The 19,441-nt window shown below is 50.8% G+C and overlaps 1 protein-coding gene across 6 annotated transcripts in view; it reads right to left on the bottom strand.

Moving 5' to 3' along the window:
* The window catches only part of nin (ninein (GSK3B interacting protein)), a 91,792-nt gene that overhangs the window by 58,919 nt on the left and 13,432 nt on the right, over window positions 1-19,441 (bottom strand). For all 6 annotated transcript variants that reach the window (XM_036955303.2, XM_090211653.1, XM_036955302.2 and 3 more), the window contains exon 2: window positions 9,721-9,930. In XM_036955303.2, the coding sequence (XP_036811198.2) occupies window positions 9,721-9,909 (189 nt within the window). In that variant the 5' untranslated portion in view covers window positions 9,910-9,930. The remainder of the gene's footprint in view (window positions 1-9,720; window positions 9,931-19,441) is intronic.

Raw genomic sequence — 19,441 nt, 5'->3', positions numbered from 1 at the left:
TGTCTGAATGACATGTCTAGGGAGGTGGAGGGGGGGGGTGTCCCTGAACGACATGTCTAGGGAGGAGGAGAGGGGTGTGTCCCTGGATGACATGTCTAGGGAGGCGGAGGGGGGGTGTCCCTGAATGACATGTCTAGGGAGGTGGAGGGGGGGTGTCCCCGATGACATGTCTAGGGAGGAGGGGGGTGTCCCTGGATGACATGTCTAGGGAGGTGGAGGGGGGGGGGTGTCCCTGGATGACATATCTAGGGAGGTGGAGGGGGGGGGGGTGTCCCTAGATGACATGTTTATTGTTGAGGGGTAGGTCGTTGAACATCTCATTCCAAAATCATGGGCATTAATATGGAATTGGGCCCCCCCGTTGCTGCTATAACAGCCTCCACTCTTCTGGGAAAGCTTTCCACTAGATGTTGGAACATTGCTGCGGGGACTTGCTTCCATTCAGCCACAAGAACATTAGTGAGGTTGGGTACTGATATTGGGCGTTAAGGCCTGGCTTGCAGTCCGCGTTCTAATTCATCCCAAAGGTGGTCGATGGGGTTGAGGTCAGGGCTCTGTGCAGGCCAGTCAAGTTCTTCCACACCGATCTCAACAAACAATTTCTGTATAGACCTAACTTTGTGCATGGGGCATTGTCATGCTGAAACAGGAAAGGGCCTTCCCCAAACTGTTGCCACAAATAATCATCTAGAATGTCATTGTATGCTGTAGCGTTAAGATTTCCCTTCACTGGAACTAAGGAGCCTGAACCATGAAAAACAGCCCCAGACCATTATTCCTCATCCACCAAACTTTACAGTTGACACTATGCATTGGGGCAGGTAGCGTTCTCCTGGCATCCACCAAACCCAGATTTGTCTGTCGGACTGCCAGATGGTGAAGCGTGATGCATCACTCCAGAGAACGTGTTTCCACTGCTCCAGAGTCCAATAGCGGCGAGCTTTATACCACTCCAGCCGACGCTCGGCATTGCGCGTGGTGATCTTAGGCTTGTGTGCGGCTGCTCGCCCATGGAAACCCATTTCATGAAGCTCCCTGACGAACAGTTATTGTGCTGACGTTGCTTCCAGAGGCCGTTTGAAACTTGGTAGTGAGAGTTGCAACCAAGTTTTACGCGCTACGAGCTTCAGCATTCGTTGGTCCCGTTTTGTGACCTTGTGTGGCCTACCACTTCGCGGCTGAGCCATTGTTGCTCCTATACATTTCCACTTCACAATAACAGCATTTACAGTTGACCGGGGCAGCTCTAGCAGGGCAGAAATTTGACGAACTGACTTGATGGAAAGGTGGCATGACTGTGCCGCTCTGAAAGTCACTGAGCTCTTCAGTAAGGCCCTTCTACTGCCCATATTAATGTTACTGCACCAAACATCTTAGTTAGATGTAAAATCTTAGTCAGATGTAAAATCTTAGTCAGATGTAAAATCTTAGTTAAATGTAAAATCTTAGATGTAAAATCTTAGTCAGATGTAAAATCTTAGGTGTAAAATCTTAGTCAGATGTAATATCTTAGGTGTAAAATCTTAGTCAGATGTAAAATCTTAGATGTAAAATCTTAGATGTAAAATCTTAGTCAGATGTAAAATCTTAGATGTAAAATCTTAGTCAGATGTAATATCTTAGGTGTAAAATCTTAGTCAGATGTAAAATCTTAGATGTAATATCTTCGATGTAAAATCTTAGTCAAATGTAAAATCTTAATCAGATGTAATATCTTAGGTGTAAAATCTTAGTCAGATGTAAAATCTTAGTTAGGTGTAAAATCTTAGTCAGGTGTAATATCTTAGTCAGATGTAAAATCTTAGATGTAAAATCTTAGATGTAAAATCTTAGTCAGATGTAAAATTGTGTGACTAAGATCTTCTCGGCTAAAGCCTCTAAATTAATGACAGATTTCTTGAGTTATCTAAGACTATTTTGAGGAAGTTTATACTGGCTACGGCGTCTCAAGATGGACAAACAGTACTATTGCCGTTTTTTTCTCATTTTTCAAGCGGAGTTCTTTTAAGGGAGTTGTCCCAGAACTGTCCCAGAGTCTGTTAGAACTGTCCCAGAGTCTGTTAGAACTGTCCCAGAGTCTGTTAGAACTGTCCCGATTATTTCTCAGTTGTTCTCCCTTGCTGTGTTGTTCTAATAGTGATTGGTAAGACTGGGGGGGGGGGGGGGGGGGTCAGGATACAACTCTCAACACCAATGACTGTGGTCAACACACACACACACACCTGCTACCCTCCCCCTCCCTATCACTCACTCAGTCACTCAGCAACAGCCTGCCTCACACCCTGATGGTCAGCAGCAGGTCACAATAAAATTACAGGTGCAATTTAGAAATACTGTGAATGCTGTCACAACAGACAATGGGAACACTGTGAATGATGTCACAACAGACAATGGGAACACTGTGAATGCTGTCACAACAGACAATGGGAACACTGTGAATGCTGTCACAACAGACAATGGGAACACTGTGAATGCTGTCACAACAGACAATGGGAACACTGTGAATGCTGTCACAACAGACAATGGGAACACTGTGGATGCTGTCACAACAGACAATGGGAACACTGTGAATGATGTCACAACAGACAATGGGAACACTGTGAATGCTGTCACAACAGACAATGCCAGGAACACTGTGAATGCTGTCACAACAGACAATGGGAACACTGTGAATGCTGTCACAACAAACAATGGGAACACTGTGAATGATGTCACAACAGACAATGGGAACACTGAATGCTGTCACAACAGACAATGGGAACACTGTGAATGCTGTCACAACAGACAATGGGAACACTGTGAATGCTGTCACAACAGACAATGCCAGGAACACTGTGAATGCTGTCACAACAGACAATGGGAACACTGTGAATGCTGTCACAACAAACAATGGGAACACTGTGAATGCTGTCACAGCAGACAATGGGAACACTGTGAATGCTGTCACAACAGACAATGGGAACACTGTGAATGCTGTCACAGCTGACAATGGGAACACTGTGAATGCTGTCACAACAGAAAATGGGAACACTGTGAATGCAGTCACAACAGACAATGGGAACACTGTGAATGCTGTCACAGCAGACAATGGGAACACTGTGAATGCTGTCACAACAGACAATGGGAACACTGTGATTTCTGTCACAACAGACAATGGGAACACTGTGAATGCTGTCACAACAGACAATGGGAACACTGTGAATGCTGTCACAACAGACAATGGGAACACTGTGAATGCTGTCACAACAGACAATGCCAGGAACACTGTGACTGCTGTCACAACAGACAATGCCAGGAACACTGTGAATGCTGTCACAACAGACAATGGGAACACTGTGAATGCTGTCACAACAGACAATGGGAACACAGTGAATGCTGTCACAACAGACAATGCCAGGAACACTGTGAATGCTGTCACAACAGACAATGGGAACACTGTGATTTCTGTCACAACAGACAATGGGAACACGGTGAATGCTGTCACAACAGACAATGCCAGGAACACTGTGAATGCTGTCACAACAGACAATGGGAACACTGTGATTTCTGTCACAACAGACAATGGGAACACTGTGAATGCTGTCACAACAGACAATGCCAGGAACACTGTGAATGCTGTCACAACAGACAATGCCAGGAACACTGTGAATGCTGTCACAACAGACAATGCCAGGAACACTGTGAATGCTGTTACAGAAGCTGAACTTGGGACACAAATAGGGTGCTTTTTAGTTTTGCGTCTTTTACCAAATAAATCTCAAATTAACTCCAGTAACGGTTGGCATTTCATTTCCCCGCTGTACCGTAACCGATCTGTTACCTCAAAACCGCAATACGTACCTGGGTTTGGTGAACCGTCACACCTCTAGTTATGAGTAATGTGGGCTTATTTTGGGGGAATCCATCCACCCAACCATACAAAACAACCCAGAGGCTACCTGCCAGATTTTGCCAGTGGGCAGCTATGAGTGAATTTTACCATGAATAAAGGAGGATACACGATAACAAAAGATTTAACCAATGTCATTCCTATTTCAGGCCGAACAAAGCAAGGGGGGATTTTTCCTCATCAAGCCCCCTCTCAAACAGACACACTTCACTTGTGAATGTTGATTAGCCTGGTTGTTATGACAACAGACACCGGGATGAGAAGGCCAATGAAAGGATCTAATTTCTCTCTAAAACAAGACGTCTAACAAAGCACCAGGAGACTGGCCCTGGTTCCCTGTCTGACTGGTTCTCTGGCTGACTGGTTCCCTGTCTGACTAGTTCTCTGGTTGATTGTCTGACTGGTTCTCTGGCTGACTGGCCCTGGTTCCCTGTCTGACTGGTTCTCTGGTTGACTCTCTGACTGGTTCTCTGGCTGACTGGCCCTGGTTCCCTGTCTGACTGGTTCTCTGGTTGACTGTCTGACTAGTTCTCTGGCTGACTGGCCCTGGTTCCCTGTCTGACTGGTTCTCTGGTTGACTGTCTGACTGGTTCTCTGGTTACCTGGCTGACTGTCTCCCTGGTTCCCTGTCTGACTGGTTCCCTGTCTGACTGGCCCTGGTTACCTGTCTGACTGGTTCTCTGGTTCCCTGGTTCCCTGTCTGACTGGTTCTCTGGTTCCCTGTCTGACTGGCTGCCTGGTTGACTGGCTGACTGGCTCCCTGGTTGACTGGCCCTGGTTCCCTGTCTGACTGGCTGCCTGGTTGACTGGCTGACTGGCTCCCTGGTTGACTGGCCCTGGTTCCCTGTCTGACTGGCTCCCTGGTTGACTGGCTGACTGGTTCTCTGGTTCCCTGTCTGACTGGCTCCCTGGTTCCCTGTCTGACTGGTTCTCTGGTTCCCTGGCTGACTGTCTCCCTGGTTCCCTGTCTGACTGGTTCTCTGGTTCCCTGGCTGACTGGCTCCCTGGTTCCCTGTCTGACTGGCCCTGGTTCCCTGTCTGACTGGTTCTCTGGTTACCTGTCTGACTGGCTCCCTGGTTCCCTGTCTGACTGGCTCCCTGGTTCCCTGTCTGACTGGTTCTCCGGTTCCCTGTCTGACTGGCTCCCTGGTTGACTGGCTCCCTGGTTGACCGGCTGACTGGTTGACTGGCTCCCTGGTTGACCGGCTCCCTGGTTGACCGGCTCCCTGGTTGATTGGCTCCCTGGCTGACTGGCTCCCTGGTTGATTGGCTGACCGGCACCCTGGTTGACTGACTCCCTGGTTGACTGGCTCCCTGGTTGATTGGCTGACTGGCACCCTGGTTGACTGACTCCCTGGTTGACTGGCTCCCTGGCTGACTGGCTCCCTGGTTGACTGGCTCCCTGGCTGACTGGCTCCCTGGTTGATTGGCTGACTGGCACCCTAGTTGACTGACTCCCTGGTTGACTGGCTCCCTGGCTGACTGGCTCCCTGGTTGATTGGCTGACTGGCTCCCTGGTTGATTGGCTGACTGGCTCCCTGGTTGACTGGCACCCTGGTTGACTGGCTCCCTGGTTGACTGGCTCCCTGGTTGACTGGCTCCCTAGCTGACTGGCTTCCTGGCTGACCAGCTCCCTGGTTGATTGGCTGACTGGCTCCCTGGTTGACTGGCTCCCTGGCTGACTGGCTCCCTGGCTGACTGGCTCCCTGGTTGACTGGCTCCCTGGCTGACTGGCTCCCTGGTTGATTGGCTGACTGGCTCCCTGGTTGATTGGCTGACTGGCTCCCTGGTTGACTGGCACCCTGGTTGACTGGCTCCCTGGTTGACTGGCTCCCTGTTTGACTGGCTCCCTAGCTGACTGGCTCCCTGGCTGACTGGCTCCCTGGTTGACTGGCTCCCTGGCTGGCCACAAGTACCTGAGACACCCACCCTATAGAGTCAGACCAGAGCTGCTCTCTGAGGATAGGAGTAGAGCCCAGAAAGGTAAACCTGTATCCCACTAAACACAGAGCCTGTATCCCACTAAACACACAGCCTGTATCCCACTAAACACACAGCCTGTATCCCACTAAACACACAGCCTGTATCCCACTAAACACACAGCCTGTATCCCACTAAACACACAGCCTGTATCCAACTAAACACACAGCCTGTATCCCACTAAACACACAGCCTGTATCCCACTAAACACACAGCCTGTATCCAACTAAACACACAGCCTGTATCCAACTAAACACACAGCCTGTATCCCACTAAACACACAGCCTGTATCCCACTAAACACACAGCCTGTATCCCACTAAACACACAGCCTGTATCCCACTAAACACACAGTCTGTATCCAACTAAACACACAGCCTGTATCCCATTAAACATAGAACCTGTATTCCACATAACATAGAACCTGTATCCCATTACAAAAAAAGAGACAAGAGCTACACTGAACAACTTCACCTTATATGGTAGTCTGCAGTACAGTAGGCTTGTGATTCTACAGATTCTAATGAAAGTAAATATGATTATTCATGTTCTGAATCGTTCATTCTTTAACATATCATGAACATCAGCTCGGTTTCCATCCAATTGGCAACATATTTTAAATGCGAATATTCCAAAAATTTGCATAAAAACAAGGTGCCCATTTTCCCATCAGATTGCCTTGTTACCGATAAAAGGCTGTACGTAGTGCCCATAAACATACCTTTTGCGGTTAAATGACCATTTACCAAATAGAAAATACAAGTTAAATGGGTTTCTACTGATGCTTTTCTCACCCAACATTTATTAGCAAAAAGATAAATTAGCATATGACACAAGCTGAATTAAATGTAAAATGCTTTTGAAATGAACAAGCTGGGGTATAAGCTCAGAGCTCCGTTGACATTTCACAGAGATTTGCTTTGTGTTGGTGAGAAATCTTCGAAAAAGAACAGGACTTTCAAATGAATATGAAAAGCATATACACAAATAAGAAAATACTACTGTACCAGTCAAAAGTTTGGACACGCCTACTCATTCCAGGGTTGTTCTTTATTTTTTACTATTTTCTACATTGTAGAAACCATAGTGAAGACATCAACACTATGAAATAACACATATAACCCCAAAAAGTGTTAAACAAATCAAAATATATTTTATATTTGAGATTCTTCAAAGTAGCCACCCCTTCGCCTCGATGACAACTTTGCACACTCTTGGAATGCTTTTCCAACCGTCTTGAAGGAGTTCCCACATATGCTGAGCACTTGTTGGCTGCTTTTCCTTCACTCTGCGGTCCAACTCATCCCAAACCATCTCAATTGGGTTGAGGTCGGGTGATTGTGGAGGCCAGGTCATCTGATGCAGCACTCCATCACTCTCCTTGGTCAAATAGCCCTGATACAACCTGGAGGTGTGTTTTGGGTCATTGTCAAATCAAGCGCAAACCAAATGGGATGGCGTATCGCTGCAGAATGCTGTGGTAGCCATGCTGGTTAAGTGTGCCTTGAATTCAAAATAAATCACTGACAGCGTCACCAGCAAAGCACCTCCACACTATCATACCTCTTCCTCCATGCTTCACGGTGGGAACCACAAATGCGGAGATCATCCGTTCACCTACTCGGTGTCTCACAAAGACACGCCGGTTGGAACCAGAAATCTCAAATTCGGACTCATCAGACCAAAGGACAGATTTCCACCAGTCTCATGTCCCCCGGTCTAATGTCCCCCGGTCTAATGTCCATTCCTCGTGTTTCCACCGGTCTCATGTCCATTCCTCGTGTTTCCACCGGTCTCATGTCCATTCCTCGTGTTTCCACCGGTCTCATGTCCATTCCTCGTGTTTCCACCGGTCTCATGTCCATTCCTCATGTTTCCACTGGTCTAATGTCCATTCCTCGTGTTTCCACCGGTCTCATGTCCATTCCTCGTGTTTCCACCGGTCTCATGTCCATTCCTCGTGTTTCCACCGGTCTCATGTCCATTCCTCGTGTTTCCACCGGTCTCATGTCCATTCCTCGTGTTTCCACCGGTCTCATGTCCATTCCTCGTGTTTCCACTGGTCTAATGTCCATTCCTCGTGTTTCCACCGGTCTCATGTCCATTCCTCGTGTTTCCACCGGTCTCATGTCCCCCGGTCTAATGTCCCCCGGTCTAATGTCCCCCGGTCTAATGTCCCCCGGTCTAATGTCCCCCGGTCTAATGTCCCCCGGTCTAATGTCCCCCGGTCTCATGTCCCCCGGTCTAATGTCCATTCCTCGTGTTTCTTGGCCCAAGCAAGAATTTTCTTCTTATTGGTGTCCTTTAGTAGTGATTTATTTGCAGCATGAAGGCCACGAGAGCCAGTTTCAGGTGACTACCTCATGAAGCTGGTTGAGAGAATGCCAAGAGTGTGCAAAAGCTGTCATCAAGGCAAAGGGTGGCTACTTTGAAGAATTTAAAATATAAAATATATCTTGATTTGTTTAACACTTTTTTTGGCTACTACATGATTCCATATATGTGTTATTTTATAGTTTTGATGTCTTCACTATTACTCTACAATGTAGAACATAGTTTATAAAATGAGTAGGAAATGAGTAGGTTTGTCCAAACTTTTGGCTGGTAATTGATGTCCATCTCACTTCTATCTTCATTGTTTTATGTCCTGAGAATTTGAGAAGAAAGATGGGTAGTTCAACGAGCGAGTGAGCCTGTCAGGTAGCCTGTATTCTTCCACAGAATCCAGCCAACGGGCGAGTGAGCCTGTCAGGTAGCCTGTATTCTCCCACAGAATCCAGCCAACGGGCGAGTGAGCCTGTCAGGTAGCCTGTATTCTCCCACAGGATCCAGCCAACAGGCGAGTGAGCCTGTCAGGTAGCCTGTATTCTGCCACAGGATCCAGCCAACAGGCGAGTGAGCCTGTCAGGTAGCCTGTATTCTCCCACAGGATCCAGCCAACGGGCGAGTGAGCCTGTCAGGTAGCCTGTATTCTCCCACAGGATCCAGCCAACGGGCGAGTGAGCCTGTCAGGTAGCCTGTATTCTCCCACAGAATCCAGCCAACGGGCGAGTGAGCCTGTCAGGTAGCCTGTATTCTGCCACAGGATCCAGCCAACAGGCGAGTGAGCCTGTCAGGTAGCCTGTATTCTCCCACAGAATCCAGCCTAGCTGATGCAATTTTCCTGATTTTTGTCCACTTCCTTTCCTATGGCCTGCATTGATTTAGTCACCCTAATTCTGGCCTTCCTACAAGGGTAGAAACTGTTGAACGGATTATGATGAAGACATGAGGTTTGGACCATTGGTTTTCTTAAAAGAGGATTATTTTTAATTTTTTTACCCATTGGTCAAAAAAATGTGTGTTTTTGATTGGACGCCGTAAACACTATCACTACCTCACTCTCCAACCCTGGTTCATTCAACCACCCAATCGTAAACACTATCACTACCTCACTCTCCAACCCTGGTTCATTCAACCACCCAATCGTAAACACTATCACTACCTCACTCTCCAACCCTACTTCATTCAACCACAGCATTACGCTAAAAGATGAAAACAGAGTATCCTATATCCTGTGCTGTGGCCGGGGGAGGGGGATTTTCACTGCCAGTGAACTAACAACACCAGTGAGTTAACATTAGTTAACATTAACACTAACTTAAAGCTGACCATATCCTGAGTTGTAGCAGGGTCGTATTCATTAGTGCACACCGTTGCAAAACCATTGCAAAACGTAGCAAAAATGTTTTTGTTTTTTTGATAATACAAAAAAAACCTGGTGTTTCTTATTAGACAAGTTCTGGTAGTCCCTCCCTGTTTCAGTCCGTTCTCCTCCAACCTTAATGAACAGGCCCAGGTGTAGGGGCTTACCCTGCCAGTGAGTGGGTCCTGGTTCTGCAGCAGGGCATGGAGCAGTGTGGGGGTGGAATCCTCCAGGTGCAGGGCCTGGCACAAGTCAGATAGCTCCTCGGGGCACAGCGACCCGGCGCCGCTGGCGTCGAAACTCTCAAAGACCTCCTTCAGACGCTCCTCGTACTGATCCTGCTGGCCGTCATCCATCCCATAGGACAGCACCCTGCCCTGGACAGACAGGTAAAGATAGAGACAGGGTTAGAACAGACAGCACCCTGCCCTGGAGACAGTTAGCACAGTTATAGGACAGCACCCTGCCCTGGAGACAGTTAGCACAGTTATAGGACAGCACCCTGCCCTGGAGACAGTTAGCACAGTTATAGGACAGCACCCTGCCCTGGAGACAGTTAGTACAGTTATAGGACAGCACCCTGCCCTGGAGACAGTTAGCACAGTTATAGGACAGCACCCTGCCCTGGAGACAGTTAGCACAGTTATAGGACAGCACCCTGCCCTGGACAGACAGAGTTAGCACAGTTATAGGACAGCACCCTGCCCTGGAGACAGTTAGCACAGTTATAGGACAGCACCCTGCCCTGGAGACAGTTAGCACAGTTATAGGACAGCACCCTGCCCTGGAGACAGTTAGCACAGTTATAGGACAGCACCCTGCCCTGGAGACAGTTAGCACAGTTATAGGACAGCACCCTGCCATGGAGACAGTTAGCACAGTTATAGGACAGCACCCTGCCCTGGAGCCATGGAGACAGTTAGCACAGTTATAGGACAGCACCCTGCCCTGGACAGACAGAGTTAGCACAGTTATAGAACAGCACCCTGCCCTGGACAGACAGAGTTATCACAGTTATAGGACAGCACCCTGCCCTGGAGACAGTTAGCACAGTTATAGGACAGCACCCTGCCCTGGACAGACAGAGTTAGCACAGTTATAGGACAGCACCCTGCCCTGAACACACACAGAGAGTGAGATAAAGATCTCTCGCTCTCCTACCCCTCTCCCTCCCTCATATATATATATATATATGACAGCGCTACAGGGAGACAGGACGGACAGCTGATCGTCCTCGCAGTGGCAGACCACATGTGACAACACCTGCACAGGATCGGTACATCCGAACATCACACCTGCTGGACAGGTACAGGATGGCAACAACAACTGCCCGAGTTACACCAGGAATGCACAACCCCTCCATCAGTGCTCAGACTGTCTGCAATAGGCTGAGAGAGGCTGGACTGAGGGCTTGTAGGCCTGTTGTAAGGCAGGTCCTCACAAGACATCACCGGCAACAACGTCGCCTGTGGGCATAAACCCACCGTCGCTGGACCAGACAGGACTGGCAAAAAGTAGTCTTCGGAATGAGCGTTACACATTAGGCCTGTACTATGGAGCGAGATCGATTTGGAGGTGGAGGGTCCGTCATGGTCTGGGGTGGGGTGTCACAGCATCATCAGACTGAGCTTGTTGTCATTGCAGGCAATCTCAGCACTGTGTGTTACAGGGAAGACATCCTCCTCCCTCATGTGGTACCCTTCCTGCAGGCTCATCCTGACATGGCCCTCCAGCATGGCAATGCCACCAGCCATACTGCTCGTTCTGTGCGTGATTTCCTGCAAGCCAGGAATGTCAGTGTTCTGCCATGGCCAGCGAAGAGCCCGGATCTCAATCCCATTGAGCACGTCTGGGACCTGTTGGATTGGAGGGTGAGGGCTAGGGCCATTCCCCCTCCAGAAATGTCCGGGAACTTGCAGGTGCCTTGGTGGAAGAGTGAGGTAACATCTCACAGCAAGAACTGGCAAATCTGGTGCAGTCCATGAGGAGGAGATGCACTGCAGTACTTAATGCAGCTGGTGGCCACACCAGATACTGACTGTTACTTTTGATTTTGACCCCCCCCCCCCTTTGTTCAGGGACAAATTATTCAATTTCTGTTAGTCACATGTCTGTGGATCTTGTTCAGTTTACGTCTCAGTTGTTGAATCTTGTCATGATCATACAAATAGGACAGATAGCACCCCGCCTAAGGGACACACAGGCAGAGACAGGGTTAGGACAGACAGCACCCTGCCTTAGGGACACACAAGCAGAGACAGGATTAGTGTAGTTATTTCATAGAACAGTACGTTTGACTGGTACTGTATATATATATATATATATATATATATATATATATACACCAGGAATGCACAATCTATATATATATATATATATATATACTGTCATGTACTGTCATGTTGTCTTGTCTCTGTCCTTTCCCTTCACCCTGTCTCCCTCTGCTGGTCGTGTTAGGTTACCTTTTCTCCCCCGCTTTCCCCCAGCTGTCCCTTGTCTCCTCTAACTACCCATTCACCCCGTTCCCCACCTGTTCCCTTTTTTCCCTCTGATTAGGTCCCTATATCTCTCTCTGTTTCTGCTCCTGTCCTTGTCGGATTCTTGTTTGTTTGTGTCATTCATGCCTGAACCAGACTGTCGTCATGTTTGCTGTAACCTTGTCCTGTCCTGTCGGAATCTGCCGGTCCATCTGAGCCTACCTATGTTTGGTAATTAAAGAAGCTCTGTTTAAGTTGATTCGCTTTTGGGTCCTCATTCACGCACCGTAACAGAAGAATCCGACCAAGAATGGACCCAGCGACTTCGGATCCTCTCCACTCAGCCGTCGAGATCCAGGGAGCGATGCTAGGCAGACACAAGCAGGAATTGTCTGCTGCTCGACATGCCGTTGAGACCCTGGCCACCCAAGTCTCCAACCTCACAGAACAGGTTCACCATCTCCGCCTCGATCCACCGGCCACTTCCAGGGCTTTCGAATCTCCGGAGCCCAGAATCAATAACCCGCCGTGTTACTCTGGGGAGCCCACTGAATGCCGCTCGTTCCTCACCCAGTGTGATATTGTGTTTTCTCTCCAGCCCAACACTTACTCCAGGAGCACTGCTCGTGTCGCCTACGTCATATCTCTCCTTATTGGACGGGCTCGTGAGTGGGGCACGGCAATCTGGGAGGCAAGGGCTGAGTGTACTAACCAGTATCAAGACTTTAAGGAGGAGATGATACGGGTTTTTGATCGATCTGTTTTTGGGGAGGAGGCTTCCAGGGCCCTGTCTTCCCTATGTCAAGGCAATCGATCCATAACAGACTACTCTATTGAGTTTCGCACTCTTGCTGTCTCCAGTGGCTGGAACGAGCCGGCCTTGCTCGCTCGTCTTCTGGAGGGTTTCCGCGCAGAGGTAAAGGATGAGATTCTCTCCCGGGAGGTTCCTTCCAGCGTGGATTCCTTGATTGAACTCGCTATTCGCATTGAGCGACGGGTTGATCTTCGTCACCGAGCTCGTGGAAAGGAGCTTGCGCTCTCCGTCGCCTCCCTCTCCGCATCACTACCATCTTCCTCTGCCGGCTCGGGTGCTGAGCCCATGCAGCTGGGAGGTATCCGCATCTCGACTGAGGAGAGGGAACGGAGAATCACCAACCGCCTCTGTCTCTATTGCGGTTCCGCTGGTCATTTTGTCACTTCATGTCCAGTAAGAGGCCAGAGCTCGTCAGTAAGCGGAGGGCTACTGGTGAGCGCTACTACTCCTGTCTCTCCTTCAAGATCCTGCACTACCTTGTCGGTCCATCTACGCTGGACCGGTTCGTCAGCTTCCTGCAGTGCCTTAATAGACTCTGGGGCGGAGGGCTGTTTTATGGACGAGACCTGGGCTCGGGAACATGACATTCCTCTCAGACAGTTAAAGGAGCCCACGGCCTTGTTCGCCCTGGATGGTAGTCCTCTCCCCAGGATTCAGCGTGAGACGCTACCTTTAACCCTCACTGTTTCTGGTAATCATAGTGAAACCATTTCTTTTTTAATTTTTCGTTCACCTTTTACACCTGTTGTTTTGGGCCATCCCTGGCTAGTTTGTCATAATCCTTCCATTAATTGGTCTAGTAATTCTATCCTCTCCTGGAACGTCTCTTGTCATGTGAAATGTTTAATGTCTGCTATCCCTCCTGTTTCCTCTGTCTCTTCTTCACAGGAGGAGCCTGGTGATTTGACAGGGGTGCTGGAGGAATATCACGATCTGCGCACGGTGTTCAGTCGGTCCAGGGCCACCTCTCTTCCTCCACACCGGTCGTATGATTGTAGTATTGATCTCCTTCCGGGAACCACCCCCCCCCGGGGTAGACTATACTCTCTGTCGGCTCCCGAACGTAAGGCTCTCGAAGATTATTTGTCTGTAGCTCTTGACGCCGGTACCATAGTCCCCTCCTCCTCTCCCGCCGGAGCGGGGTTTTTTTTTGTCAAGAAGAAGGACGGGTCTCTGCGCCCCTGCATAGATTATCGAGGGCTGAATGACATAACAGTGAAGAATCGTTATCCGCTTCCTCTTATGTCTTCAGCCTTCGAGATCCTGCAGGGAGCCAGGTTTTTCACTAAGTTGGACCTTCGTAACGCTTACCATCTCGTGCGCATCAGGGAGGGGGACGAGTGGAAGACGGCGTTTAACACTCCGTTAGGGCACTTTGAATACCGGGTTCTTCCTTTCGGCCTCGCTAACGCTCCAGCTGTCTTTCAGGCATTAGTCAATGATGTCCTGAGAGACATGCTGAACATCTTTGTTTTCGTTTACCTTGACGATATCCTGATTTTTTCACCGTCACTCCAGATTCATGTTCAGCACGTTCGACGTGTCCTCCAGCGCCTTTTAGAGAATTGTCTTTTTGTGAAGGCTGAGAAGTGCACTTTTCATGCCTCCTCCGTCACATTTCTCGGTTCAGTTATTTCCGCTGAAGGCATTAAGATGGATCCCGCTAAGGTCCAAGCTGTCATTGATTGGCCCGTCCCTAAGTCACGCGTCGAGCTGCAGCGCTTTCTCGGCTTTGCGAACTTCTATCGTCGTTTCATCCGTAATTTCGGTCAGGTGGCAGCTCCTCTCACAGCCCTTACTTCTGTCAAGACGTGCTTTAAGTGGTCCGTTTCCGCCCAGGGAGCTTTTGATCTCCTCAAGAATCGTTTTACATCCGCTCCTATCCTTGTTACACCTGACGTCTCTAGACAGTTCGTTGTCGAGGTTGACGCGTCAGAGGTGGGAGTGGGAGCCATCCTTTCTCAGCGCTCCCTCTCTGACGACAAGGTCCACCCATGCGCGTATTTTTCTCATCGCCTGTCGCCGTCGGAACGTAACTATGATGTGGGTAACCGCGAACTGCTCGCCATCCGGTTAGCCCTAGGCGAATGGCGACAGTGGTTGGAGGGGGCGACCGTTCCTTTTGTCGTTTGGACTGACCATAGGAACCTTGAGTACATCCGTTCTGCCAAACGACTTAATGCGCGTCAGGCGCGTTGGGCGCTGTTTTTCGCTCGTTTCGAGTTCGTGATTTCTTATCGTCCGGGCTCTAAGAACACCAAGCCTGATGCTTTGTCTCGTCTCTTCAGTTCTTCAGTAGCCTCCACTGACCCCGAGGGGATTCTCCCTGAGGGGCGTGTTGTCGGGTTGACTGTCTGGGGAATTGAGAGGCAGGTAAAGCAAGCACTCACTCAAACTCCGTCGCCGCGCGCTTGTCCTAGGAACCTTCTTTTCGTTCCCGTTCCTACTCGTCTGGCCGTTCTTCAGTGGGCTCACTCTGCCAAGTTAGCCGGCCACCCTGGCGTTCGGGGTACGCTTGCTTCCATTCGCCAGCGTTTCTGGTGGCCCACCCGGGAGCATGACACGCGTCGTTTCGTGGCTGCTTGTTCGGTCTGCGCGCAGACTAAGTCCGGTAACTCTCCTCCTGCCGGCCGTCTCAGGCCGCTTCCTATTCCCTCTCGACCGTGGTCTCACATCGCCTTAGATTTTGTCACCGGACTGCCTTTGTCAGCGGGGAAGACTGTTATTCTTACGGTTGTCGATAGGTTCTCTAAGGCGGCTCATTTCATTCCCCTTGCTAAGCTTCCTTCTGCTAAAGAGACGGCACAAATCATCATCGAGAATGTTTTCAGAATTCATGGCCTTCCGTCAGACGTCGTTTCGGACAGAGGTCCGCAATTCACGTCTCAATTTTGGAGGGAGTTTTGCCGTTTGATTGGGGCTTCCGTCAGTCTCTCTTCCGGCTTTCACCCCCAGTCTAACGGTCAAGCAGAACGGGCCAATCAGACTATTGGTCGCATCTTACGCAGTCTTTCTTTTCGCAACCCTGCGTCTTGGTCAGAACAGCTCCCCTGGGCAGAATACGCCCACAACTCGCTTCCTTCGTCTGCGACCGGGCTATCTCCTTTTCAGAGTAGCCTCGGGTACCAGCCTCCGTTGTTCTCATCTCAGTTCGCCGAGTCCAGCGTCCCCTCCGCTCAGGCTTTTGTCCAACGTTGCGAGCGCACCTGGAAGAGGGTCAGGTCTGCACTTTGCCGTTATAGGGCGCAGACTGTGAGAGCTGCTAATAAGCGTAGAACTAAGAGCCCTAGATATTGTCGCGGTCAGAGAGTTTGGCTCTCCACTCAGAACCTTCCCCTTAAGACGGCTTCTCGCAAGTTGACCCCGCGGTTCATTGGTCCATTCCGTATCTCTCAGGTCATTAATCCTGTCGCAGTGCGACTTCTTCTTCCGCGATATCTTCGTCGCGTCCACCCGGTCTTCCATGTCTCCTGTGTTAAGCCCGTTCTTCGCGCCCCCGCTCGTCTTCCCCCCCCCCCCATCCTTGTCGAGGGCGCACCTATCTACAGGGTCCGTAAAATCTTGGACATGCGTCCTCGGGGCCGTGGTCATCAGTACCTAGTTGACTGGGAGGGGTACGGTCCTGAGGAGAGGAGTTGGGTTCCCTCTCGGGACGTGCTGGACCGTGCGCTGATTGATGATTTCCTCCGTTGCCGCCAGGTTTCCTCCTCGAGTGCGCCAGGAGGCGCTCGGTGAGTGGGGGGGTACTGTCATGTACTGTCATGTTGTCTTGTCTCTGTCCTTTCCCTTCACCCTGTCTCCCTCTGCTGGTCGTGTTAGGTTACCTTTTCTCCCCCGCTTTCCCCCAGCTGTCCCTTGTCTCCTCTAACTACCCATTCACCCCGTTCCCCACCTGTTCCCTTTTTTCCCTCTGATTAGGTCCCTATATCTCTCTCTGTTTCTGCTCCTGTCCTTGTCGGATTCTTGTTTGTTTGTGTCATTCATGCCTGAACCAGACTGTCGTCATGTTTGCTGTAACCTTGTCCTGTCCTGTCGGAATCTGCCGGTCCATCTGAGCCTACCTATGTTTGGTAATTAAAGAAGCTCTGTTTAAGTTGATTCGCTTTTGGGTCCTCATTCACGCACCGTAACATATACACCCTAAAAAACCTAGGCAAGAGAATAACGAGTTCACATTCCAATACCAGTTTACAGCGAGACACTTACGATGAGGGTGGAAACATCCATCGTATGAACAGCCCCATCAGCCTCCACCCAGCACTGGGAGGTTGATCAACTGGCGCTACACACCAGAGTCATTACGTGGTCGAGTGGCAAGGCTTTTCCTAATCCAATCAGCCTTACTGGATGATGAGACAACCAGGCGTGCCACCCCAAATGACACCCTAATCCCTATTTAGCTCACTATCTTTCAGGGCTCTGGTCAAAAGTAGTGCACAATATATTGGGAATAGGGTGCCTTTTGGGATACAACTGATATATGGATACAGCCCAGGTGGATACAGCCCATAGACTTATACAGCCATAGCAGGGGCCTGGTTGGGCCGTGACACAGTGACTTCTAGCAGGTTGGGCCGTAACACAGTGACTTCTAGCTGGTTGGGCCGTGACACAGTGACTTCCAGCTGGTTGGGCCATGACACAGTGACTTCTAGCTGGTTGGGCCGTGACACAGTGACTTCTAGCTGGTTGGGCCGTGACACAGTGACTTCCAGCAGTCTGGGCCGTGACACAGTGACTTCCAGCAGGCTGGGCCGTGACACAGTGACTTCCAGCAGGCTGGGCTGTGGTACAGTGACTTCTAGCTGGCTTGGGCCGTGACACAGTGACTTCCAGCAGGCTGGGCCGTGACACAGTGACTTCCAGCAGGCTGGGCCGTGACACAGTGACTTCCAGCAGGCTGGGCTGTGGTACAGTGACTTCCAGCTGGCTGGGCCGTGACACAGTGACTTCGAGCAGGCTGGGCCGTGACACAGTGACTTCCAGCTGGCTGGGCCGTGACACAGTGACTTCCAGCAGGTTGGGCTGTGACACAGTGACTTCCAGCAGGTTGGGCCGTGACACAGTGACTTCCAGCAGGTTTGGCTGTGGCACAGTGACTTCCAGCTGGCTGGGCCGTGACACAGTGACTTCCAGCAGAGCCGTGACACAGTGACTTCCAGCTAGCTGGGCCGTGACACAGTGACTTCCAGCAGGTTGGGCCGTGACACAGTGACTTCCAGCTGGCTGGGCTGTGGTACAGTGACTTTCAGCTAGCTGGGCCGTGACACAGTGACTTCCAGCAGGGCCGTGACACAGTGACTTCCAGCTGGTTGGGCCGTGACACAGTGACTTCCAGCAGGCTGGGCCGTGACACAGTGACTTCCAGCTGGTTGGGCTGTGACACAGTGACTTCCAGCTGGTTGGGCCGTGGTACAGTGACTTCCAGCTGGCTGGGCCGTGACACAGTGACTTCCAGCTGGTTGGGCTGTGACACAGTGACTTCCAGCAGGGCCGTGACACAGTGACTTCCAGCTGGGCCGTGACACAGTGACTTCCAGCAGGGCCGTGACACAGTGACTTCCAGCTGGGCCGCGACACAGTGACTTCCAGCAGGGCCGTGACACAGTAACTTCCAGCAGGGCCGTGACACAGTGACTTCCAGCAGGGCCGTAACACAGTGACTTCCAGCTGGCCCGCGACACAGTGACTTCCAGCTGGGCCGTGACACAGTGACTTCCAGCAGGGCCGTGACACAGTGACTTCCAGCTGGTTGGGCCGTGACACAGTGACTTCCAGCAGGCTGGGCCGTGACACAGTGACTTCCAGCTGGTTGGGCTGTGACACAGTGACTTCCAGCTGGTTGGGCCGTGGTACAGTGACTTCCAGCTGGCTGGGCCGTGACACAGTGACTTCCAGCTGGTTGGGCTGTGACACAGTGACTTCCAGCAGGGCCGTGACACAGTGACTTCCAGCTGGGCCGTGACACAGTGACTTCCAGCAGGGCCGTGACACAGTGACTTCCAGCTGGGCCGCGACACAGTGACTTCCAGCAGGGCCGTGACACAGTAACTTCCAGCAGGGCCGTGACACAGTGACTTCCAGCAGGGCCGTAACACAGTGACTTCCAGCTGGCCCGCGACACAGTGACTTCCAGCAGGGCCGTGACACAGTGACTTCCAGCAGGGCCGTGACACAGTGACTTCTAGCTGGCTGGGCCGTGACACAGTGACTTCCAGCTGGCTGGTCCGTGACACAGTGACTTCTAGCTGGCTGGGCTGTGACACAGTGACTTCCAGCAGGGCCGTGACACAGTGACTTCCAGCAGGGCTGTGACACAGTGACTTCTAGCTGGCTGGGCCGTGACACAGTGACTTCTAGCTGGCTGGGCTGTGACACAGTGACTTCCAGCAGGCTGGGCCGTGACACAGTGACTTCCAGCTGGGCCGTGACACAGTGACTTCTAGCTGGCTGGGCCGTGACACAGTGACTTCTAGCTGGCTGGGCTGTGACACAGTGACTTCCAGCAGGGCCGTGACACAGTGACTTCCAGCAGGGCTGTGACACAGTGACTTCTAGCTGGCTGGGCCGTGACACAGTGACTTCTAGCTGGCTGGG

This window comes from Oncorhynchus mykiss, chromosome 19 (genome assembly GCF_057628025.1).
Source record: "Oncorhynchus mykiss isolate SJ-2025 chromosome 19, ASM5762802v1, whole genome shotgun sequence".
Classification (NCBI taxonomy): Eukaryota; Metazoa; Chordata; class Actinopteri; order Salmoniformes; family Salmonidae; genus Oncorhynchus; species Oncorhynchus mykiss.
The sequence above is the reverse complement of the archived record's forward strand: the minus strand, read 5'-3'. Positions and strand labels throughout refer to the sequence as shown.